The 27,009-nt window shown below is 40.1% G+C and overlaps 1 protein-coding gene and 1 long non-coding RNA gene across 3 annotated transcripts; one reads left to right on the forward strand and one right to left on the reverse strand.

Moving 5' to 3' along the window:
• Positions 1-6,053: 6,053 nt before the first annotated feature.
• LOC140103634 (platelet glycoprotein IX-like) lies at positions 6,054-21,223 on the reverse strand. 2 transcript variants are annotated; one of them, XM_072126788.1, is made up of 2 exons: positions 11,135-11,240; positions 6,054-7,136 (listed from the first exon to the last, which is right to left on the reverse strand). In XM_072126788.1, exon 2 carries the CDS (start codon positions 7,128-7,130, stop codon positions 6,516-6,518), a length of 615 nt encoding a protein of 204 aa, XP_071982889.1. In that variant the 5' UTR covers positions 7,131-7,136; positions 11,135-11,240; the 3' UTR covers positions 6,054-6,515. The 2 variants fall into 2 exon arrangements, with proteins under 2 accessions (XP_071982889.1, XP_071982888.1); XM_072126787.1 differs by lacking the exon at positions 11,135-11,240 and adding an exon at positions 21,183-21,223 and having other exon boundaries at positions 6,055-7,136.
• LOC140103635 (uncharacterized) lies at positions 12,778-25,981 on the forward strand. Its single transcript, XR_011850153.1, has 3 exons — positions 12,778-12,883; positions 21,119-21,218; positions 24,613-25,981. It is a non-coding gene; the product is annotated as an uncharacterized lncRNA (long non-coding RNA).
• The last annotated feature ends 1,028 nt before the right edge of the window (positions 25,982-27,009 follow it).

Below are 27,009 nucleotides of genomic sequence, written 5' to 3' on the forward strand. Positions count from 1 at the left end.
ACTAGACCTCTCCCTGCTTGTGATTTTTATAAAGAGGCTTAACAAGTTTTTGTTCCCTGTCACATTCAAAAATTGCATTCACTCTTAGCAAGAAGTCAGATTACACAAAGTGGAAAGAATGTGACTTGTTTTTTACTTACTTTTTAATAATGGGCTAAAAGCGATCCATATTCTACATCAACCATTGGATTGAATTTCAAAAAGTTTAATTTTTTTGATTTTTTTTTGGTCAATATAAAATCGATTTAAATCTAAATAACAAAAGTTGTTTTCTAGCCTGCACAGAGAGGAGTAGAGGCAGAAGTGAAGCATAGTAAATGACATTAGTAATACTGACGTAGGCAGCTCCGATTTCCATTCTCCCTGTTACAATAGCAAGAATGGGCTGTGAGTAGTGAGATATTCTTCACAGCTGTGTGGGTGTATTTGTAGAAAATGGCTTTTGTGCTGTATGCTATGTGTGACCACCGTGTAATACCACGCTGCGCGCGCTGTCATTTATTAAGCTACAGACGTGATGGGTTTGTCAATTTATTCTGTTACACTTCCATGATCTCTGTCTGCGTTCAGGTATCGTGCAGAGATTTGGATCTCTTGTTCCCATCCATTACCTAGTAAATTATAACAAATACTTGTATACTGAAGAGCTGAGTGCTTACAGATAGAAATATTCTATAATTATCCCATAAATATGTGCACAAATAAACCAGCACAACGGTGCATTACTGTAATTAACTATTTCAATGAAAGCAAACTAGTCCTCGATGTGCTGCATCGTGGGTAAGTGCCCGCTGTTGAGGTTTCATGTGTCTTGCATTACTGATCATAGTAATTGAATATATGGAAAGTAGGGCATAGATGAAGGCTCATAGGATTGTCTTCAGGGTTTCACATAATTAACCCAGCAGTATACAGCCCTTGGATACAATACCTATGTTTTCTGGAGGCCGCAGCCTTATAACAAGTTTATATATATTCTTCACCTCCTGGACTTATTGAGACGTTTAAGGATCTAACATAATAAAGGACTGTAGGAAAGATTTATTGCCCATTGAGGACTTCATATCTTGGCTATTAAACTGCGGCCCATGGTTATTAGTTGTATCCTTGCTGTGACCATAAATGTTTTTGGAGATTTCATCTCTTTTTACTGCATTTTACTGCAATAACCTTTCTGTAATTTGAGCATTGACACAAATAAATTGCTTACTTCTCACAAGATCCAGAAATAGCTTCATCATGGAAATCTTTCTAAAAACAGTTTGTGATCTTTACAAACAGGAGTGGATAAAGGTTGGTGGAGATCACCATCACAGTAGTAGGGGTTATTGCTGGTATTGCAATGGGCATGGGTTTTATGGATGCAACTCGGACGCTTATGGTGTATCCTGTGAATATGCCATATTTGAATATATGATACATATATATATATATATGATTGATATATATGATGATATGTAAATCATTGGGCACATAGGATGCTGCTCCTAGAACACCTTCCCGTAATGCCTGGACCACATTATACAGGCTGGCAGCACCCAAAATGTCCATCTTAACACTCCCATTGAGATAATATCACACAGTCCCCAGTAGCAAATTCCTGAATGTTCTGTATGCAGGTTTAATGTTCTGTCAGTACAAGACTGGCCTGATTGCGAACCTACTGCACTGGTGGCACTCGATGTGGGCACCCAGGCTGTCACCACAGCACAGAGTTTGAGAACCAAGCAAAAATACCTCCACTCCTTAGTCCAAGATCTGGAAACTCGTACATAGTCAAAACGAATACAGCATTCGTGGAGCAATATAAAATGATGCTCCACAATAAACTTAAACATTTAACATTAACTCAAGCCTAGAGTCTTATGTTATTGTGTATGACGTTATATATCTGTTATACTGTGAAAACTTAAATAAAATATATATGAAAATAAAAATAAAATAAAATGATGCTCCACAAAGAACTCAATTACTGTGTCGGGTAGTCTACCCAATAAGACATCCAAAGTGAATATCCCAACAATATTGATCCTTAATGAATAGTTTCTTAGTCATCAGCTCAGGTGTGACACACCTTAATACCTGTTAGCATAGTCCTGTTACTGACAGGAAGATTATCAGAGGACCACAATCAACTAATGTTACTATACAGTATGGAAGATTCTTACCATTACTCTAGGGCAGTGGTGGTGAACCTATGGCACGGGTGCCAGAGGCGGCACTCAGAGCCCTTTCTGTGGGCACCCGGGCCATCGCCCCAGCACACCAGACAGGACTCAAAGAATCTGCCTGCAGTTCCAAGCAACTTAAAAGATGCTGCTTTCAGTCATACTTTGATACTTACTTCGCTACTTGGGACTGTAGGAAGAGGGAGAATGTATAGAAAGGGCTGAATTATCTTTGGAGGCCCCATGATTCTCTTTGCATAGAGGACATTGGAAAGAAGCTAAAATGATGAAAATTTGTCAACTTTCTACCGTGTTGCTGTTGTTGAAGAACAGGGAGCAATAAGTTACTGCTTTAATTTTTGGTTGGCACCTTGCAATAAATAAGGGGGGATTTTGGGCACTCGGCCGCTAAAAGGTTCGCCATCACTGCTCTAGGTGATTACAGGCCAGGAGAGGTCAGGATATATGAAGCCCATGTTGTTTCTGGACTGTAGAGTCCAAGTTCATGTACTAGGATGATTCCAGTCACAAAGAGAAAAAGACTCTATTGCAGCCTAGCCCCAGAGTAATATTTCTCCTGCCCTTACAGGGGCAGTCCCATTTCTGACGCCATTATGTACTCCATCCTCGTCCTACGTGCAGGGCCGGCGTCAGCACCTGACTGACCCCATAGCTCCAAAGGGGCCCACCACGACGATGGACCAGAAACAGTGGGCCGTGTAACAACAGCCGTATTATGGGCCCGTCCCACATAGAAGGTGGGCGGAGAGGTAGTGGGGGCAAAGTATAATTCAGAATCCCATCCACTCCTGTCCCGCATAGGCCACCGTGCCCCGCCCTGCATTACCCTATTCACCTCATGTGTGGCGCAGCCGACATGGTGCGGGCAGCACCTCACGCCTGACCCGATCTGCACGCCTTATGTCCAGCCTGGCACGGTCCGTCACCCAGGAGTCCGCTGAAACCTGGAGCCGGCCCTGCCTACGCGTTTCATCCTATTTTATACATAGACAATCATCAGGGGTTTCATTGAGGTGATCACAGCCAAAGTGTATCCCACAAGACAGTTAAAGTCTATGGGGCAAAAAAATGATCCCACTACTGGGACATGGAAACAGAGGTGCTCTATCTCCGTTTGGAACTGTGACTACCACTGCAATCGTCTGACGCGGAGAACTGATTCGCCGCCATATCCTATCTTGTGACGCATTCTGTACTCACTCGTCCTCATGTCTCCCATGTTTAATCATCCGATATCCGGGTCACGAGACTCAGTTGCATCATTGAGGAGATACGTCCTGTCCAGGGGAAGCAGTGCTATAGCGACATTACTGTTGCATCACTCAATGGTGGCACAATCTTTTCAGGATCATGGTTGTATAAAAAAAAAAAACTGCTTGGAAATAGTACCCGCGCTAAAACAGAGGCACATTCTATGCGTCATCTTTATAGATCAGAGAGATCTATTTATTCCCCACAATGGTGAATTAATGTAGACTAATTGACTGATTTTATTGGTCGGACATCATCACAACGGTTCTTCATATTAAACAGCTAAAATGAAGCTTTTCATTCAGGCCATTGGGAGAAGTGGTGTTTAATCTGAAAATCCATCTGAATTCATTCATCAGGATTTTCTGATCCCAATTTCCACCTCTGAGAGAGGGTTTGATCCTGTCAATCCCCATAAAGCTCAGGGACTTAGGGTTACGGTTATGTAGGAGATTGACATGTATTGCCACCGGTGTGTCATTGTCATTAATGATGTCGCTGACGTGTTCGCCTACTCTTTTACTCAGTTCCCTATATGTTTTTCTAATATACTCAACCCCACAGATACATGTGATTTCAAATATCACTGCTATATTCTTATAGTCAATGTATTGGTGGATCAAAAAGGAGGAGGCCCAAATGTTTTTATAAGACCTTCTTAGCTTGGCTAGCTCCATTATCAAATGTAGTTATGAAGCGAATGATCTTGTCTTTCTTGTCCATTTGTGTAATCCCTGGTGTTAACAATATATTTCTTTCCCTCTCTTTTGCAGATTGATAGGCTGATGGTAGTCACAGCTTCAAATGGAGATAGAGCAGCCTCTTTCCCCATGTCCCAGGTAGTGGGAGTATTTTTTTGCCCCCAAAAATCTGACTGATTGGGAGTGAGCGCGGGATTTAACTTCAAAATCGTGTCGCAAGATCATGCACTTACATGCACCAGAAAGAACAAGGCGAACTTCGGCGGACCTGAGTGGGGAAGCGACACATGCAGGATATTGGGCGCACAATCTTAGTGAATCGTGGCAGAGTGTGTTCTGGTTGGACAATGCATTTTCGGGGAACTCTGCAGACCAGGCAAGTAAATATGCCCCATTGTGTTGAGATAATGGCTGTGTTGAAGGAAATCTATCAGCGGGATAAAGGATTGTAACCCAAGTCCCCCTACATGCTGGTGTGTGCCCGCTCTCTCAGGATCTGCTCTTCTTTTAGCTTCTTTTAGCTTTTTTTTTACAAAAAAGTGCAAATGAACCTGAGGGGCTTTGGCCTCCATAGCTGTTCTCTTAGCCTTGCGTCTGGAGGGGTTGGTGACGCCCCCTGAAGCTTGTTAGTATATCTTTTTGTTTAGGAAAAGGAGACTATATAAAACTTATCACAAGGTAAGATCCTGCATCAGGTTGCAAAGTTTACAATGTATAAACCAGCCGAATTCCTTTGAAGTCTAATTAAACACTTAAAGGAAATATGCCATTACTAGTAAGCAAAAATAAACTCCAGATACTCACCTATAGTCCTCTTTTCTTGACCCCGGCACTGGTCTTTTTAAGTCTTGACACACTTGGATTGCTGAAAAAGAGTGCATGAGGTCACATCACGCTAGAGGCGTACCAGACGTCGTGTCCCCACACTCTGGGCTTTGTATAAGTCTTTTTTTCAGTGGTCCGGGTTTGTCAAGATTAAAGAAGACCAGCACCAGGATCAAGAAGAAGAGGACTATAGGCGAGTATGTGTATTTTATCTTTGCTACCATACTAGTAATGGTAAATTTCCTTTAAGTTTTCATGCTCTGTGTTGATTCCTGCGTTGTCCGGAGGCTACAAGCAATCAGATGATCATTGGGATCCTTATTTGGATGACAACCGAGACATTTCATGGCTTTTCTTATAAATAGATTATTAATTATAAGCAATAAGGTGGGAATCTTTTTAAACTTCCATCATCTGCTTTGGGAAAGCTCTGTACTCATTGTGAGACACTGAAGGGGTTAACTGTGGATGGGCGGTATGTTTCCCCTGGCTTTTCCTACTATGCAAGGCCCTAATGCAGAGGTTGTGTTGTCCAGCACCTTAGACACAGGTGGTGGGAGCAGCCTAATCAGCCTGCATAAAGCTGCTGAGCAGAGCTGAGAGCGTTGTCTCTCTGAAAGGAGGCTGGAGAGCACACACAGCCCTGACCTCTGTGCCTGGAGCAGCGACGTCTTTTGTGTTTTAGTGGTGAGTTAGAGGAACTCTGTTTAGTTAGCAACTAGACGGGTAGGATTTTGTTTGTTTTGATGCCTGAATGTAAAGGCTGTTTTATTTTGTACCTGCTGCTGCAATAAACGCAAGCGAGACCTGTTTTGGACTAAACTTTGGTGTCACTGTCTTGGACTGCATCACGAATCACCGCTACCACGGTCTCTACTGGGCCAAATCTCCCACATCATGTTTTACCATGGACCTATAGGAATAGACAGAACAGGGATTTGAATAGTAATAAAATAGAAGTTGTACTGAAATTTTTCCCGCAAAAAACTCTCCGATGACAACGGCCAAATGTTTGATCCCACTGTTTGGCGGGTTTGCTTAAGTTTTACAGTGAAAACAATTGCATTTATTATCCATTCATTATAAATTTGAGATAAATGTTCCCTTATAAAGTAAGGCAAGAAGTCTTTTATTGTAAAAAATTGGGGCAAGTTTATAAAATAGTTTTGTCCATAGCGTCCAAATATTTAAAAGCAGAGTACAAGATGCAAGCTTCACTGTGATTGGTTGCTGTAGGCAACAAATACAATTGTAATTCAGAGACAGTATCATAAATCTTCTCCATTGTGGTGAATATTGAAATTATTTTAGTGATCAAAATTAAAGAGGACTTTAATTTTGGGACTCACCCAAAATTTCGGCACTAGGAGCTGCTTACTAAAGTAAGCAGCGCCTAGTGCTTGAACAAACAGCACAGTGTTAGAGTGATAGCGCATGCACCCATAAAAATAATACACTTTTTAACATTCATCCTCTACTCTTTTGGATCCAGAATCTCGAAGACTCTCAAATCCTTATTTATAATCCAGCATTGCAGCCAAGACTTGCCTCACTTAGACTTGTAGCTTTCACTTGAGGCCTTTTTGTGACAAGTCCTGGTAGTGACTGCAATACGACAAGCCAGTTTTCTTGCCATCCGGACCACATAGGACATCAAAATAAGCACCAACACAGTAAGTCCAATCAAATATAGATCTCGTATAAAGAACTTTCTGCATTTGATGGGCCATGTTCTTCTACATGGGGACATGTCATTCCCTGTAAGGTTTTCCAACTGTTTCATGGATACTGTGTTTGGAGTTGCACATTTAAGATTTCTAGGATTTCTCTGGACAGGTATAGATTCAATCCAGCTTTTTAGATACAAAATTTGGCAATCACAACTCCAAGGATTGCCAGACATATCGACTTCTTGGAGGCCGACCAAGTGATCAAGAGCTCCAGGAGTAACAGATGTTATCAGGTTGTTTTGCAAATAAAGCCGTACAGTAATCTCCGGGAGATCTGGCACGTCTTTGAGATGCCTTGAGCTGCAGTTCACTATTAGTCCACTTGTCTGCAATGGAAAACAGCTGCAAGGTCCTGGACATGAATCAATGCTGCAGTTACAAAGTTGAATCAGTGCAGTGAGCAGGATGCATACAGAGATCTTTCTCCGCGCCATCTATGCCTAGAAAGCAAAAGACATTACAGTTTACAACGGGGATAGAATTATATATGTACATACCGGTAGATGAAATAATCAAAAAATCAAGACCTGAGGTTACAAGTTATGATCAATGTATTCTGTGCTCATTCAAGGTAACAATAATACTAAATAATATGCAATATTAATTATTTCTAATCATCCTAGATTGTTGTTTTATTATAACATATATTGATGTACAGTACAGACGGGATATGGTACATATTTTTTTTATCACATTGGATGTGAAGCAGATGAAAACAAGATTTTGTCGACCATCTAATATGTATGGGGGCTCCTGACCAGGCTGTCTGGAACTACAATTATAAAACATACAGTTTCGACTTTCATACAAATTCAACTTAAGAACTTCCTTCAGAAGTTCTGATTCTGGCTCTGATTTGTTTAGTGGTGTAAAGAATAAAGCATTGCCTGTAATGGAATCATTCCTCAGACATGGACAGTCGATGCTGTGCAATTGAATGGCGCTTTTGAAGGCGACACTTATTTCTCGTGCCTGTGGTGCTGATATTCACTAAGGATGTAATGTCTCTGATACGCTATCACACAACATTTATCAGCTCAGCTCTGGGATCTGCAGCTCCTACTAAAGGCTCCATATTTCCTTGTACCTCCTGTCACATAATTCCAATGGCTGTTCTCCTGTGCAGTGAATTATCCCCAATACATTATTTTCCAAACACCTTGCAGCAAAACATTATTGCTATAGATTATATTTTAGTTGCTGAGTTGTAGCTTGCATTAATTCATTTCCAACTTCAGTATCAATTTTTCATCTGAGGGACCTAATTTATCTACCTGCCCATACAGTTTATCTCCACTTTGTGCTAGGCCAACAGTTCTGCCTCCGCATGGAACTGCCTGGAAATTGGAAAAAAAAAAAGATATTTTATTATTTCGCGCTGCCGGCGTGTTCCCGTTAGACAGGTCTCTGCATTACTGAATAAATAGAGGAGCTGTAGAAGAGTTTGACACTTTTAGTAGATAAGGTCACCTTGGATTCAACGATGTAGGCAATGACAACTATTAGATCGGTGTCGCTCAATTTTTCATCACTTTTTTTTCTCTGAATATTGTAAGTATGTGTTTTAGTATTTTTTAAGTAGTTTCTTCATATCTGCTAATGGACTCCACCGTATGTAATAGTAGCTACTGATACAGATGACATATTTGAAGACCATTTCCGATGAAAACAATAGGACATTATTACCAGAAATCATATTAATATTATTCAAGTTTTTAAATAAAAATAATAGGAGGTGGAATGTGTCTGGATCATTGCATTGCAACAATACAAGAATTTACCAAGGGAAAACTGCAAACATTTATAACCCTGCATATTCCTTTCATATTGTGGAATCGACAAACAATTCGACAAATAATCAACAGCTGAAAAAAGTGGAAATAAACAATCCCCGGAATGTCGATCTTGTATGCCAGGGTTAAAAATGATCTGTCAATTTAGATCATTTTTAATATTGTGTGGGGTGGAGGGTTGTGAACATTTTTCTAATATAATAATATATATTAGGAAATTCTGCTTAGTTTATTAAAAAAACAGGCTGCAAAACCCCCTCAAGTACAGATTCCAGCCTGTACAGTGTCTATGGAGTGGACTATGAATTTACATCTAATCTCCATGGGGCAGATTTACTTATCCGGTCCAGTCGCAATCCAGCAGCGCGTTCTCAGTGGAGGATTCGGGTCTTCCGGCGATTCACTAAGGTAGTGCGCCCCATGTCCACTAGGTGTCGCTGCTGCGCTGAATTCTGTCAGAGTTCACTGACATACACCGTCCTACCCTGGGTGCAGGTAAGTGCGTGTCAAGCGACACTTTTTTTTTTTAATACAGCGGTTTTTCCGAATCCGTCGGTTTTCTTACGGCCACGCCAACGATTTCGGTCGCGTACACCAAAATCCCGGGGCAATTCAGGGAAAATCGGCGCAAATCAGAAATATTCGGGTAACACGACGGAAAAACACGATATGGGCCCTTATGTGTTTGTTTACACAGCTATGAGCAATGAGGATTAACCCCTTCACTATCAATTTGATGTTTGAAAATAATGCTCAAAGCATAGGGAGAGCGAAGGGAGAGAACAGAAATAGTTAACAATCACTGCTCAGAACGGTGTAAACGAAACAGAGGAGAGTGTCCCGTCTTCAAACTGGTAGACAGGCAGTTCTTGACAAAGAAGTAATTCCTTTACTAAGGATAATTTTTTATGGGCCGTTTCTTTACAAATTAAGCAGAATTTTTTAAGAAAAATGTTCCATAATATTAAAAATGATCTAAAATTAAAGTTAATGTTTAATTTGCTAAACCTTTCTGGCTAGAAATAGGAGTTAAAGGGGTTGTAACAACTTTGCAAGTTATTCTAGCTTATTCATTAAGGGTTCAATAGTTGGGTCCACTAGCAATCTATTCTCACTAATTGGTGAAGCAGCAAGTCAAGGATGTGTCATTTGCTCCATTTAATGGTTAGGGGGATGTTGGAAATAGCTGAGCAGAGTGTTGGGTTATCTCCAGCACTAACATAGACCAGTGATGGCGAAGCTTTTAGTGGCCAGGTGCCCAAACTGAACCCCAAACCACCCTTATTTATCATGAGGTGCCAACTAAAAATGAAAGCAGTAACTTATTGCTCCCTGTTAAACAACTTTCAATCATATTGGCCTCCTGAGAACAGCAACACAGTAGAAAGATGGAAAATTTACATTTACTTCTTTCCAGTGTCCTTCTGTACACAGAGAATCATGGGGCCAGCAGGAGGTCCTCCAAAGATAATTCAGACCCGTCTATTTATTCTCCCTCTTCCTACAGTCCCAAGTAGCGAAGGAAGTATCAAAATATGACTGAAAGCAGCATATTTTAAGTTGCTTGGAACTGCAGGAAGATTCTTTGAGTCCTGTCTGGTGTGCTGGGGCGATGGCCCGGGTGCCCACAGAAAGGACTCTGAGTGCCGCCTCTGGCACCTGTGCCATAGGTTCACCATCACTGACATAGATCATGAATCAGAGTAATGGAGATACCAGAGTGCTGTAATCAGCAATTGTAGACACTACCATATTATTATTTAAGGCAGCAGGACACATGCTCCTCCTGCTGCTCCACTCATAGGTATTCAAATATATTGTTTACCCTTTCATTTCTGTTGACCTGGATCTGTATATTACTTGCTGCATTACTCTCTGGATCTTTGTATTCTTTGGACAATGCAACTGCAGGTCCTTAAAGCTCCCTTACGTGTAATGTACACTAATAAGCCCATTCCCCAAACTAACCTCATAGCTCATGTCGACCACTTAGACGACTCTCAACCTAAACCTAATCATGACCCGATGGAGTCCCACAACTTTATAAATACACGTCCCATTCTTGAATGCTTCTTTTCAATACCCTTGTCATAATGTCAAAACCAAAAACGTTTTGGAACCCATACCCTAAAGGTTTCCCCACACCAATAATAAGCCACTGGCACTACTTTCTGCTTTGTAGCTTATCACATAAGCTGCCCCCCCCTTAAGAAAAAATATATACACATTTGTATACTCACACATCTGAGTTACAATCACACACAATGGGGGTCATTTACTAAGGGCCCGAATCGCGTTTTTACGGTGGGTTACCCGAATTTTTCCGTTTTGCGCCGATTTCCCCTGAATTTCCCCAGGTTTTGGTGCACGCGATCGTATTGTGGCAAAGATATAAAATTAGTGCTCTACTCCTTATACTGTTTGTCAAATGGCTAGAGCCTCTCACCACCTCTTCATGGACTGGAAATAAAAGATATCCCCGACTCCTTGCATCGCCAATCATCCTCCTTTAGTGGGTTGAAACACAATCCTCGTCTCGTTACCGTGTCCACGGCGTGTTCCCAATCCTACATCAGGAGGTATGCGAAAGGATAGTGCAGATTGACAGGTTCAAAAAGGAAATAGTATTTATTGAATATACTCACACATTCCGATTTAAAAGCGTGCAAATAGTTAAAGCATAAGACGCCTAAAACACCTCGCCTGACCCAGGTTTCGCCTATTCAGGCTTCTTCCGGGGCATGGGGTTTGGCGTCATCACTGGTGTTTTTATACCAAAATCACATACACCGACACAAAACCACTTCCCCCCTAACTCAGGGAGACAAAGACCTTCCAACAATATATACAAGTGTACAGGAGGTATATAGATGATTGCATCATTGTGTGGCTGGGTACTTCTATTGAGTTTGAAAGATTTATTAAGTACCTCAATACAAACAATTTTAATCTAAATTTTACCTACGAAATTGATCCCAAAAAAATCAATTTTTTGGACCTAGAAATATACATAGAAAACCATAAGATTCTAACTAGAAATCATTTTAAAGCCACCGATGTAAATGGTTTCATTGAATTTAATAGTTGCCATCATCGCCCCTGGATTAACAACATACCAAAAGGCCAACTAAAAAGGATTCAAAGGAATTGTAGTAAACAGGACGATTTTTCTGCACAGGCTGAAATCATCTTAAATAGGTTTAAGGAAAGGAACTACACCAGCGATATTCTGGGGAGGGCATATGAAGAGGTATCTGACAATAGACAAAAAATTTTGGGGGAAAAAAAAGATAAAAGTGAAAGCATCTCCTCTAACCCCATCTTTGTTACGAAATATTGCAGGGAGGCACTGGATGTCAAAAAAATAATAGAGAAACATTGGCATCTCATAACAAGTGATCCGGTGTTAAGTGAAGAGGTCACCGCTAGACCTAAGACTGTCTTTAAAAGAGCACATAATATTAGGGATCTAGTCACCTCAAGCTTTGTGAGAGAGGGAAACACAAAGGGTCCAGGGATGCAAGGATTCTATAGTTGCAAAAAATGTCAGGGATGCAAGTATAGAAGTTGGGTGGATAAAGGGGTAGTAAAGGAATTCAATACAGATAAAAGATTTTATAAATTGCGATACTTGCGCCATTATTTATTTGATTGTTTGCCCATGTGGACTCAAGTATGTTGGGAGGACGGGGAGAAAGCTAAAAATTAGAATTCGCGAGCATGTTAGAAATATAAAGAAGGGTTTAAAGACACACAGTTTGTCTGCCCACTTTCGTGAGAAGCATAACCAGAACCCTAAAGATTTAATTTTTTTTGGTCTGGAAAGAGTTGAGGCACACTGGAGGGGAGAAGACCTGAACCAGAAATTGAATGTCAGGGAAGGTTTTTGGATTTACCACCTGAACACCCTCCAACCATATGGCCTTAATATAGACTCTGAACTAAAAAGTTTTCTTGTATAATTATTTTAGTAATCACTGTATAACTGTATAATGTTTCAATGCTGATATAGGAATGATATAGGAATGAAGGAGGCGATCTTAATATGTACAGCATCAATATTGAACGAACATTTAAAGTTTTTTAAATTTGTTTTTTAAAATTTGTTTACATGTAAGTAAGCTTTTGTGTATTTTTGTATTTTGATATGCAAATTAACATCGGCTTGTATGGCAATACATGACATCATGTTTATGCGGATGGAAGGTTTTGGTCTCCCTGAGTTAGGGGGGAAGTGGTTTTGTGTCGGTGTATGTGATTTTTGGTATGAAAACACCAGTGATGACGCCAAACACCATGCCCCGGAAGAAGCCTGAATAGGCGAAACCTGGGTCGGGCGAGGTGTTTTAGGTGTCTTATGCTTTTACTACGTGCGTGCTTTTAAATTGGAATGTGTGAGTATATACAATAAATACTATTTCCTTTTTGAACCTGTCAATCTGCACTATCCTTTCGCATACCTCCTGATGTAGGATTGGGAACACGCCGTGCACACGGTAACGAGACGAGGATTGTGTTTCAACCCACTAAAGGAGGACGATTGGCCGTGCAAGGAGTCTGGGATATCTTTTATTTCCAGTCCATGAAGAGGTGGTGAGAGGCTCTAGCCATTTGACAAACAGTATAAGGAGTAGAGCACTAATTTTATATCTTTGACTCTGTGACTTTGTGGCATATACAGGAGTATGCCGTATTAGTGGCTCCTCCATATTTTTATTTTACATTTTCCATCTTTCCTGGATATTTTATTATTTATTTCTGCATACTACGCGATCGTATTGTGGCGCATCGGCGCCGGCATGCACGCAGCCTAACGAAAACCCAACGTATTCGGAAAAACTGCCGCATTTAAAAAAAAAGTGTCGCTGGACATGCGCTTACCTTCACCCAGCAATGGATTGTGAACTCCGGCGGGCCTCGGGGAACTTCAGTGCAGCAGCGACACCTGGTGGAAGTCGGAGGAACTGCCTTAGTGAATCGCCGGGAGACCCGAATCCACCGCAGAGAACGCGCCGCTGGATCGCGAATGGACCGGGTACGTAAATCTGCCCCATTATATAAACACCATATTTCCATACATACTATATACACTCATGCATCATATACACAGACATAGAGCATATACATATCACATATACACACACATACAATATCATATACAGACATACAGCATATACACACCCAATACCCCAGGGGCAGGCCCCCCTTGATACCACAGGCCCCATAGCAGTTTCTATGGCTGCTACCCTTGTAGTTATACCCCTGGTAAAAATGATCTCTGATGTACTGATAGTTTACTCTTCATCTTTCTTCCCCTGCAATGTATTAGGTTTTCATTGTGCAGTGTCATGTATGCTGCCCAGGAGCCCTGCAGCATCAAAGCAATACAGCAGCATTAAAGTAAATTTAGAAATATTAATGTAGATGTTGGGGCTCATTTACTAAGGGTGCGAATCGTGCCCTGGGATTTTGGCGCACCCAATCGGATTTTGCCGCATCGGCGCCGGCTTTCAAGCTACAGAAAATGGAGGGTGTGGCCGTTGGACAACCCGACGGATTCTGAAAAACCACGGAATTTAAAAAAGGATTTGTGTCGAAAGATCAGAACTTACATGCACCGGGAAGAAGAAGGTGAACTCCGGCGGACCTCGGCGCAGCATCGACACCTTATTGAACGGACCTTAGTGAATCGCGGCAGACCCAATTCGACGTTGGAGAACGCGCCACTGGATCGCGATTGGACCGGGTAAGTAAATGTGCCCCAATGTGTTTTTTCACTATATGCATTTAATAAAATAATGATGAAGTCACTTTTCTTGTGCGTCCTTGTGGATATTTGCATGTGCTTTTTTACATTGAAGTCTCTGGGAGAGTGAAAATCTGCATAAAATCCGCACCATGATGCAGATTCGATGCAGATTTTTACTTAAAATGACATCAGATCAGGTGAAACATAAAAGGTAAAAAAAAACCTCATGTGGAAAATCTGCACAAAAAAAAAACGCACAAAAAAACACTACACTAAATAGACAAATCTGTATTAAATCTGCATGAAAAATGCACATAAAAACCGTGTGTATTGGGTGAGGATTTTCCTCATGGAAATCTGCAATGTGTACAGATAACATAATGGGTACATTGAAAGGAGCCGCCTCTGTAGGTTTCATAGAGCAGGTATAGGGTTAAGCAAAGGATGTTTTTATAGTCAAGATATGTCATCAGTCTGGCGAATTAAAGTCAGTAACTAAGTAACTTTAATGTCATATCCAGTTAAGGTTATTTCCATTGGGAAGCTTGGTTGAGAAATTAAATATTAAAACGGAAACTTAATTGTGGAAATGTCTCCAAGAATTGCAAATTAGGTTTGTGCACCTTACACAGACTGCAGCTAAATGAGCGTTTTACCTTGAGAAAAGGGAGGTGAGAAACCAGAACTTAATGGAAGACGTTAATTGCCCCGAGGATATCCTGGGGAGTGCAATATCTTTGTATTTAAGTCATTTTTTTGAGATATGTTCATTATATTGGTGAAAATGTTACTCTTACCATGTTATTAAAGGATTTTTTTTAGCACTTTAGGGTTGGTGTTTCAATAAGGCCCCTTTCACACTTGCGTCTTTCACGCGCGTTTTCTGCGCGTGCTTTTGACGCGCAGAACTTGCATTGCACTCTGACCCATTGTTACCACTGGGTCTTTTCAGACTTGCATTTTTTTTCACGCACACAAAAACGCACCATACAAGTCTATGGAGATGCATCAAAAACGCATTGCACTCTGAGACACATGCAAGTGCAATGCAAGTGCAATGCGTTTTTCACGCATCGATTGCCATAGAAAAGATAGAGCTCAGTCCTGAGTCCATTTCACACGCATTTTCTGCGCGTGAAAAACGCATTGAAATTGCATTGAAATTGCATCAAAAACGCGCGTGAAAAACTGAGACACTGAACAAACTCTGACTGAAAACTGATTGCACTCTGATGCAAAATGCGCGTTTTTCACTGACCAAACCCAGATCGCACCCTGATCAAACTCTGACGTGAAATGCAACGCAAGTGTGGAAGGGGCCTAATATTGGAACTGAGGGTGTCGGACACCTGGCAACCCCATGCACACTGCTGAACATTTATAATAAATAATAACAATTATTCTTTATTTATATAGCGCACACAGATTACGCAGCGCTGCACAAAGCTTGTCAAATCAGTCCCTGTCCCCAATGGGGCTCACAATCTAATCAACCTACCAGTATGTTTTGGAATGTTGAAGGAAACCAGAGAACCTGGAGGAAACACACGCAAACACGGAGAGAACATAAAAACTCTTTGCAGGTGGGGCTTGAACCCAGGACCCCAGCGCTGCAAGGCTGTAATGCTAACCACTAAATCACCATGGCTTTGCTTCGTAATGTATCTCAGCTTCAATCACTTGATTTGGAAGGACCAGGCCATGTGACTGATGGCCATTAGAGAGGAGTGAATAATCCAGGATGCAATTGACATTTTTGAAATTTTTCCGAATCTATTCAGTCTGAACCGACGTTGCTCCAATTGTTCTGAAAATTTCTATATAACCCCTATTAGTCCTCGAAAACAGATTTCCACCTAAAAGCTCCAATCTCCTTTCATTAATTTTTACAAATATTTTTATTTTTTAGGTAGTGTTCAGGGATGGAGGACAGCAGGGAATTCCATTTAGAGGAACAGGAGCAATGCAGAGATCAAAGAAAATCTTTCATGATCATACAATTATAGAATACTAATATACAATAAGCCATTTTTAAAATGAATAAAAAGAAAAGATTTTCAAGGAGAAAAAAAAAGTAATATTTTTTTTGTTAGAGGGGCTGCGTAATTTACAACTCCATCGTAATGCAGGTTTTTTGATGGACTTGTTGCTTGGACCTAATGATATGTGTTCACAAGAAAAAGGGGTTTGCCCTTTTCTGCAAGGAATATGGATGCATTACTAAGCACCCATTGACAAACCGAGTTTTGCAGCCAGAGGCGCGCAGTGTGAATTACGACCTATTAAGAACAGCTTAACTGAGAATAGAGCAAAGAAATACAACAGTGCAGAAACCATTACTATAATGAAGTGGTTCTGAGGAATATCCATCAATATTTTCAGGTTATATGTGGACCTTTTTGTACTAAGTTTTAGGTTTATACATTTTGAGCTTGTAATTGCCACAGTCCCATGACAACTATACCAGCTTGGGATATTACTCAAAGGAAAACACTGAGGTAGGTACTCCCACCCGACATCCACATGTTTCCATTTATGTCCACATTCTGGTTGGAAACAGCTGAATTGTACTGTAAGATATGCAATTATTTAATAAAACACACGCTTAAAGAACACCTTTAAGAATATTTATATACATAGCAAATCATATAATTTAACCCCTTCAGGACGCAGCCATTTTGTAGCTTAAGGCTCAGCCCCATTTTTTGGATTCTGACTTGCGTCGCTTTATATAGTTATAACTTTTGAACACTGTTACTTATCAAAGTGAGATTGTATTTTGTAACATGTTGTACTTCATTTTAGTGGTAAATCTTGACTGATAGGTTTTGAGTTTATATATATATATAAAAAAAATACAAAATAATGTATTTTTTTGAAAAATTTGTCATTTTCAAAATTCTAAACTATCTTGCTTTCAGGCAGATAGATTTACCACCTAAATAACTTTGCTGAATAACAATTCCCGTATGTCTGCTTTACGTTTTCATAATTTTTGAAATGTCTGGAAAATGTATTTTGATGTCACGCGTCTTACTAATCGAATATCGGTTTTCAGTATTTTCAAGGAGATTTCAGAATTAACTTTGTTGGGGATCATTACTGTTTTCAATGAAAGTATTTATAATATTAGAAACCCCCTGTATATCAATCCATTTTCAAATCTGCACCCCTCAAACTATAAGAAAAAGCGTTTAGGAAGATTGTTAACCCCTTGAGATCTTCATAGTAATTAAAACAAATTGGAGGTGAAATTTAGAATGGTCACATTTTGTCAGTTATACGTTCATTTAGCCCTAAAATTTACACATTTCCAAAAGATAAAAAGAGAAAACCCACCATACAATTTGTTCTACAATTTCTCCAGAGTAGAGAGACCCCCCACATGTGGCCGTTACTTGTTTTATGAGCGCACAGCGAGGCCAGAAGGGAAGAAGGGCCATGCATTAGCCATATAATTTAGTGGTTTTTAGTTGGTTCATGGCGCACTTTGAGCTATAAAATATTTGTCTTTCCATTAATATTGCCAAGCTGATTGGGGATGGTCCGTCTTCTGGGACCCCAAATGATCATGAGAACGGGACCCATAGAAATCTGGAGAAAAGGTCCCTATTCTTACTAATAGTTGGAGGGACAGGAGGAGAATAGGTCCTGCTTCTCAATTCAATAAATGGGAATGTCAGAAATTGCTGAGCACAGCACTCGGATATCTCCAGCCCACTCGCATTAATTGTTTTAGATGGAGTGCCGTGCTCTGCAATTTCTGACACTCCCATTCTGATTGGATAGATCCCCTGTTCTCAGACTAATGGACATCCCATTCTTGTGATCAGTGCTCAGTAGTTGGTACCTCACCGACAATCTCAGCTTGTTTGAACAAAGAATAACTTGCCAACTTGGTAAACCCCTTAAAACCCAATGAAGTTGTGGGAAATGGGTCCTATATATGCGGTTTGATGTCCATACTACAACCTTTCCTAAGTATTAGGGTCAGTAGAGCCTCATTCCATATTATATTTGCTGCTAGATGAAGCAGGGGATTTTCTTCACACTGAGTAATGATCATTATAATTTTGTGTAATTACGGCAGTAGTCAACTCTCATATATTCATTTTACGTCAGATTAATAAATGTGGTGAGGCTCACATTAATAATCCGGGTAATGGACTCCCAAGTTATAAAAACCAGGTGGTTTGGGAGATGATATTATCTGCTTCATATCTCGTCAGCTCCTTTCTAATTAAACAATGCAACTTTTGAAGAACTTAGAAACCCAAGTTGGAATTAATTGTCTGTGTGAGAAATATCTCCCATAAAATTAATTTTGTCAACTTCATTAACAACTGTTATAGAGTCATAATTGAAACTAAATGTTCTCTCCAAATTAGCTCAGTCCATGATCAAATAAAAGCCGTCTTAAAGGGCCACTAAATCTCTTAAGATGAGTTTATTCACTATAAATTGACATTCAAATGACCTCTCCCAGACAGACACCATTCCCTCTACCACAATACGTTTATGCACCAAACTTAGTCAAATGTAAACTTCTAATATCTTATATTTTATACTTACCTGCCAACTTACCAGAATACAACCTCAAGGTGCTTTCACCCTATCAAAGTATAGATGTAGTATCAGATGATGTCATTTATTTAGCTCTTCTGTTAGACTTAACAAGGCCATTGAAGGGGTTGTCCACTTTCAGCAAATAATTGATATGGTTTGTGTAAGGAAAAGTTACACAATTTTCCAATTTTTTTACTTTCTGTATCAATTCCTCACATTTCTCTAGATCTCTGCTTGCTGCCCCTCTTTAGAAAGCTTCTCTGTTTACTTACGGTGGATAGCAATCTGTCCATGCGATGTCACACAGGTGCACAGCTTGTTAGTATTACCATTTAAAGGATTGTAAAGCAAGCACACCGACATACTGGTGTGTGTCGCCTTTGGAAGGATCTGCTCTTCTTTTAGCTTCTTATGCCCTTGCTGTTATGAAAGAACACTTTATGAATTCTGCAAATATGCCTGAGGTGCTCCAAGCTTCATTAACACCTATGGATCCCGGAGCCCATTCGATCTCATTTGCATAAATGTAAAAGCCTTTTTAAAAAAAAAAAAAAACAGGGCATAAGTAGCTAAGAGAAGAGCAGATCCTGCCAGATGGGGCACACACCAGCATGAAAGTGTGCTTGGTTTACAATCCTTGATCTGATGGTAGATGTCCTTTAAAAAGCTGTCGGTACATACACGTCGCCATTTTGGATCAGAGGATTGGATCATCGCAATAGTGATATCAACAATCTGTCACCTTGACAGCCTTGAGATTCCAGAGTCTGTCATTTAGACAGATCTGTAACGGTCTGACACACCGATATAGATCAGCAGTAAAATAGCCATATCTTGCAATACAGTTGTACTGGAGTAGATAGTAGCAGTGATCAGAAGTTGAAAAATACAGCGAAAAATTCCCCAAACCCAAAATAATAGTAATGAAAACATCAGCTGGTTCCGCAAAAAATAACACAGTACACAGCTCCATACACTGAAGTAGATTAGGGGCAAAAAAAAATGTTGGTACAAAAGTTTTATATTTTTTTAAATCTATCAAAATATAATAAAACCCAAACACATTTTGTATCTCTTTCATTGCATTGATTGCAGGTTTTAACCATTTAAATTCTGGGGGCGTAGACACGTCGCTATCTTGGATTAGGGGATCATATGAACTCTACAGACATGCTATCAAGAGATCAACGATACACCTGGAGACTCCAGGGCCTGTCATTCAGACATATTTGTAACGGTCTGTCAGTGACACACCGATAAAAATCAGCAGTAAAATGGCTATATTCTGCAGTAGATGGTAGTAGGGATCAGAAGTCTAAAAATACAATAACAAAATTCCCCAAAATAGTAGCAATGAAAACATTAGCTCATCCCGGAAAAAATAACCCAAGCATCAGATTAAGGCAAGACAAAGAAATTTCTTTGTACATAAGGTTTTCATTTTTTAAAATTGATTAAAATATAATAAAATACAAATACATTTTCCATCTCTGTGATCGTGCCTACCCAAAGAATAGGGGAGCTGTCATTTGGAATTTTATTCCAGCTTCCCAGTACAAGGCATAGAATACTAAATATAGAAAGAGGCCAATCTGATATATAGGATATGCAAGTTGTTAGGGTCAGGCTAAACATATATGGACTGTATATGAAACAATGAGGGTGAAGCTGAAAATATATGAGCTGTATATAGACTTGTCATGGTCAAGCTCTCTCTCTCTCTCTCTATATTATATATATATATATATATATATATATATATATATATATATATATATATATATATATATATATATATATAGAGAGAGAGAGAGAGGGAGAGAGAGAGCAGGCTATATACACACACAAATATATATGTATATTTATTTGTTAAGCTGAAGCTGACAATATTTGAGCTGTATTTAGAAATTTTAGGGTCAATCTGACAATATATTTAAATATATTCTTAGGGTTATGCTGACAATAAACGGACTGTATATCAAACTGTTAGGATCAAAATGACAGACAATAGAGATACTAGGTTAAAGCTGAGAGTATATAGGCTGTATATAGACTTGTATACATAGGGTATACATACTGCACATAGGCTAAATATAGTTGTTAGGTTCAGGCTGTCAATAAATGGACTGTGTATAAAATCATTAGCATCAGGTTGATAAAATATGGAATGTATATAGAGCCGTTAGATGCAAGCGGATGACATTTGGGCTATACATAGAGTTGACAGTAGATACACTGTATATGTTATACCTGCTCATCTAATCCATCCTTTCTTCCATCCTATTGGCTGGAAATTCTAACTAATATTTTACAGATGTTAAAGTTATGAAGACGGTGGAGAAATTGAAGTGATGGCCTGCACCACACACCCCTCTTACCTTTATTGAGTGTAGTAGCTCAAGGTCAGCAGTGATGTAAGTTGCTCTACTTATTTTCACTAATACTTAAGACTTATCTAATGTACAAAGGAAGCAGGAAGGAAACACTGACTCCTCTAAATGCCTTCCTCCCAGTGGTCCCCGCCAGATAATACTCTATGACATGTATAAAATGCCTGCAATGAGATGTAGGATGGGCTTCTGGTTTCAGGGTAATACATTTTTAGAAGCACAGGACACCACAATGATATCAGCCTGCCACAGTTTCTCCTTTACACATCAATAGCTAATTTCTGACCCTTATTAAAAGGACTGTGTATTTTCACCATAAATAACCTTTATTTGCCATTTAGAGCTAGCATTGCCTCTCTTATTCTGCCCCATTGGGCTTTGTTTACCTGCCTACAAGACCGATGGCACATTGACACACACAACCATTATAGCCATTCGATGGCCTCAGCTATATACTGGGTTGTGGGTGAACCAGAGCAGCAGTGATGGATCTTATAGATAAGTAAAGCTCATGTTTTATAGCTTTTCCTGACATTAACCAGAAACAGCAGTGGACATTCTGAACAGAGCAAAAGCCAGGCAAAAATAGCTTTACATGTGATTTGCCTAAGAGTCCAAGGATATAGTTTAACCTATAGCACTGGTGGGATCCCTACAGGTGCCAAAGGTGGCACTCAGAGCCCTTTCTATCGGGGTGCCCAACTGTCATCCCAGCACAGAGTTTGCCAGACAAGATGAGTGCCTCAGGGTCTCCTCCTGCATGGGAGTGCTGCGCTCAGCGCTGTTTTAAGGCGACACTTCCAGGACTTACTGGGACTGCTAAAGGAGCATAGAGTTGTGGGCAGGGCTGGGTTATTATTGGAGCATTCCTGTTCAAGGGGACAATGGAGAGATGCTTCAATGATAATCTGAAGTTCCTCCTTCTTTATTGGTGCCTTCAAGACGCTAATACGCCAATCAAAGCTGTGTCAGAGGACAAAGCAATAAGTTGCTGATTGAATTGTGTTTATACGCACTTTGTCGGAAATAAGTGGCTATAGTTTGGGTACTTGGCCCAATGATAAATCCCCCCCAGTGAGTGAGTATAGCTGGCAAGTACTGACAGGGCCAGATTAAGTTGGTGGGAGCCCCTGGGGCAAAAACTGTTGAGAGCCCCCACTTAATGTAGTCCAGACAAGGAACAGCAATCACTATGTATTGCTCCCCAGCAATAACTATATACAGCCCCCAGTAATAACTATATACAGTCCCCAGTAACTACTATAAACAGCGCCCAGTATTTAGTCAATACAGCCCCAAGTAATCACTATATACAGCTCCCCCAGCAATCAATATATACAGCCCCCAGTAATCACTGTATACAGTCCCCAGCAATAAATATATACAGACCCCCAATAATCACTATATACATCAACCCAGCAATAACTATATACAGCTCCCAGTAATCACTTTATACATGCCCCAGTAATCACTATATACAGCCCCCCAGTTATCATTATATAAAGCCCCCCAGCAATAACTATATACAGCCCCCAGCATTAACTATATACAGCCTCCATATAATAACTATATACAGTCCCTTATAATAACTATATACAGTCCCCTATAATAACTATATACAGCCTCCCTATAACTATATACAGTCCTCCTGTAATAACTATATGCAGCCCCCTGTAATAACTATATACAGCCCCCTGTAATAACTATATGCAGCCCCCTGTAATAACTATATACAGCCTCCCTATAACTATATACAGTCCCCCTATGATAACTATATGCAACCTCCCTATAATAACTATATACAGCCCCCCCATAATAACTATATACAATCCCCCTATAATAACTATAAACAGTCCTAGGTAAAATGAATAAAATTGTACTCACCTTCCATCATCCCCCCAATGCACGAGAATCTCATCTTCCTTCCTTGCGGTGTCAGGATAGTGAATATCAGAGGTGTACCAAGATGGCGGCGCCATCTTTGTATACCCCCGATCGTCTATGGAAAAGCAGGCAACTTATTGTTCCCTTGCTCTGCCATAGACTGAAGTCAGGGCACATCTGCTGGATACGGCCTGGCCTCAAATACACCGTGGTCAATTCCTGCGGTCAAGTGACCACCCGAATTGCCCACATTTGGTGGGGGCCCCTTTAAGTGCAAAGTGGTAGGGGCCCCAGGGCGCATGCCCCGGTTTCACCCCCCCTATAACTGCACTGGTTCCTGATGCTGATACATACAACTAATATCTGGATCTAGAGCAGAGCAGCAGGAGAAGCTGTGACTACTTCTTAGATGTACTCATCACTGCCTGGGCTCCTGCACCAAAGAGCACTTCCATCAGCTCCCACTTTCTCGCCCCCTTGATTGTACTCCTGTAGTTTAGCCTGCCATGAGAATTTGTCATTAGGATATTAAAATTTACCTCTCTTGGAGGATTAATTCAGTTTTAGCGTGGCTCTTTCATTATTTGGGGATTTATGAAGGTGCACAATCAGGCATGTATTTGGTATTGTGTTCCTATAGCCACATATCATTTTAAGATACTTTAAAGGGGTATTCTCGTCTCAGCATTCACAATCAATTTAATTAATCTGCCATAAATAAACATTTCTTCAAATAGATGTTATTAAAAAAATGTTCCTGAGTGAAGATAATTTCTCATAAATGTAGTCATATGGTCCCTTAGAAACAAGACTGACTCTTTGGATATGGCCACCTCTGCTGGAGGGATTGCACAAAGAAACAAAAGGTTTTTGTATATGAAATGTCTGAGAGAAACTGTCCCACAGCCGTCCTGTGGTAATGATTGCTGTAGCCAGGTGGTCAGACAGGGCTCAATAGTTCATGTATGGCCATTGCTGCCAAAATGTGAGGTGGTCGTATCCGAGGAAGCTATCTCGTTTCTAAGGGACAACATGGCTACATTTATGAGAAATTATCTTCACACAGGAACATTTTTTTAATAACATCCAATTGAAGAAATGTTTACATATGGCAAATGAATAAAATTAAATGTAAATGCCCAGAGGGGAATACCCTTTTAAGTGTGCATTTGAATTATTATCTATTGTCCTAGATAGCCACTACCCGATGAATTAGTTTTCTTTAACCATTTGAAGGTGTAACCTCTTATTTATTTTATTGTATTTATCCATTGTATCCCTTATCCTGTAGGTTTTCAGTATATTTTTCCAATGTGTAAAGAAACCAGAGTACCTGTAGAAAACCCAGACAAACACAGGGAGAACATACAAACTCAATGTAGAAAATGTTATTGGTCTGATCGTAAATTCAGGACCCAAGTCCTGCAAGGCAACAGTGCTAGTCACTGAGCCTTCGTGCTAACCCAGATGGTAAGATAATAGATAGATGTTTAACAATTATTTATGTCTGACGCAATCATGGTCTTTATAACAGGTGGCATCTTACCTGGACTGGCACCCTGTGCACTCATGCATGAACGGGTAGTGGATCTCATAGTCGTGGTATCTGGAGATCGGTGGGAGGTCAGGGTGAGCCTGTGCAGCCGTCTGGCAGAAGAACAGCCAACGCCAGCCGTGTCCAGCATTTCCTTCTCCATCGATCCATTTCATGGATCAATGTGTCCCGAAGTCGTGTTGAAGAGAATGTGAGAGAAACTTACAATCAGTATATAAAGAGACATGAAGATTCCAAAACATCAGTTGTACATGAGAAGTAACTCACCTGTAGTAACACAGATTCACGCAATCTGGGGATACCGCCTATTGTTTTCAACCTTGTATTCCAGGTGATTGTCACATCTGCAAGAATCTACACAAGAAGGGAGGATAAAAATGACAGATATACAGTAACAGATAGAACCGTTATGTCAATGATTCTGTAAAGCATAGAGAAATACACTCATTTTACTGATCCTAACCCATAACTTTCTGCCTCTAACTCTATTTCATAAAAGTGGTAAAGATCCCAACATGTAGATGGGTGTATATTATATCCTATACTTCATCATCAAATACAGTTTGTTTGTAAAACTCATGTGGGTGTCCTGTCAGCTCCTCCTTGTTCTCCTGGAAGATTGTTATATATAAGTATTGAGGAGAAGTGAGATCTTAATTAATGAGACAACCCTGTTTCCTGATACTGGAACAAAACATAGATCACAAACCAATAATCAATAGATTCTAAGAACATTCAAAAAACACACACAATATATAGGACATATAACTAAATAACACAACCAACTAACATCCAGATAACATGGTGAATATATAAACACTTTCCTCCACCTGCTTAGTGCTTGAGGAAGGAGATCTGGAAAATACAACAAATACAATATATTCTTATTAATAATAATTTTTTTAAATTTTTATATACGTTATTAATCACATGTCAAAAAGTAGAAACAGTATAAAATATTTTAATAATTATGGTTAAATAATGAACAAAAATGGAATTTATTGTAATCTACTGAAAAGGTATTTTTGATTATTACTAAAGTGTCCTGTATACCTGCTATGAGTGACTGGTAGGGACCAGATTCACCTTCCACTTCTTCAAGGCTCCTTGGAGACCTTGGTGGTGATGGATGAGACTATAAAGATGAAGAAAAATTAGTCATACTATTACAATGAGGCAAAAGTATAAAAGTGTAATAAATCTTGCACAGAGCGTCTCAGTGTCATAGATAACACTGTACTGTTTCGGCCACTTGATGTGAAGTCTCATCTACCGCTACTGTCTTCTATATGGAACTCAAAATCTCTTTCTTATTATTGACCAGAATCTAAAAATTGTTAAAAAAAGTGACATTAAATAAAAAAATTTTCAAGTACAGAAATAAATATCAACTTAAATTTCTTCTCATTGTCCTTGGTAAATTCTTGATTACCGTACATCTTGAGTAGAATAAGGTATAAGGCGGCATCTACCTGGACTGCGGAACAGCAGAGGATCCTGGGATTCTCAATTACCCTGCAGATGATAGTGGTATTAATAGGAGTAATAAAACTGCCTGGCGATATAGTATATATTGACATTACTAATGGATCACATACGGTGGGGCACATTTACTAAAAACCATACAAACTGCAGAGGGTGCCAGAGCCATGATTTGTGGTGCCCATTCTTCATGAGTCTAGTGTTTCCTGCATGACCCCGATAAAGTGCACCATTTTTTTTTGGTGCACCTTTAATAAGGGGCATGCATAGAGCGGCTTCTCCTATGAGGCGGCAGATGACTGAGCCCTGAAGGTGGTGACAGATTTGCCGTTATTAACGTGAGTTGTTCAGGCACCTGCCTAAATCGCCCACCAACAGAACGAACCTACCACTGGCAAGGACACATGTGTTACACTGAGGGACGCATATCAATTGCATCTGTGTTGAGATGTACAGCGACGCAAATGATACCCACTTGTCTGCACCGCTCTAAGTGCTGTGGAGGACATAGAGGAGCCGCAACCCAGGGGAAGAAAGAGACGGCTGATCAGTAGGGGTCTCTGAAACCCCCACGGATTACGAAAACGAGAGATTCGATGGGATCCTACTTACCTCGTTGCTCATTCAGAGTAATGGAGCAGACGGCTGTGCATGACCGTTCTGCTCTATTAAAGGAAACCTACCACTTGAAGTGGCAGGTTTCTTTTGGAAATACCGGGCACCAGCTCAGGGTGAGCTGGTGCCGGAGCTTATTTTTGTTAGTGTTTTAAACCGCGGTATCGCGGGTTTAAAACACTTTTTAAACTTTATAGCCGGCGCAGGGAGGTACGCGCTCGGCGCTTACCATGCGTGCGGCTACATAGGAAGTGAAGGAGAGCCGCGAGCATGGTAAGC

This window comes from Engystomops pustulosus, chromosome 10 (genome assembly GCF_040894005.1).
Source record: "Engystomops pustulosus chromosome 10, aEngPut4.maternal, whole genome shotgun sequence".
Lineage (NCBI taxonomy): Eukaryota > Metazoa > Chordata > Amphibia > Anura > Leptodactylidae > Engystomops > Engystomops pustulosus.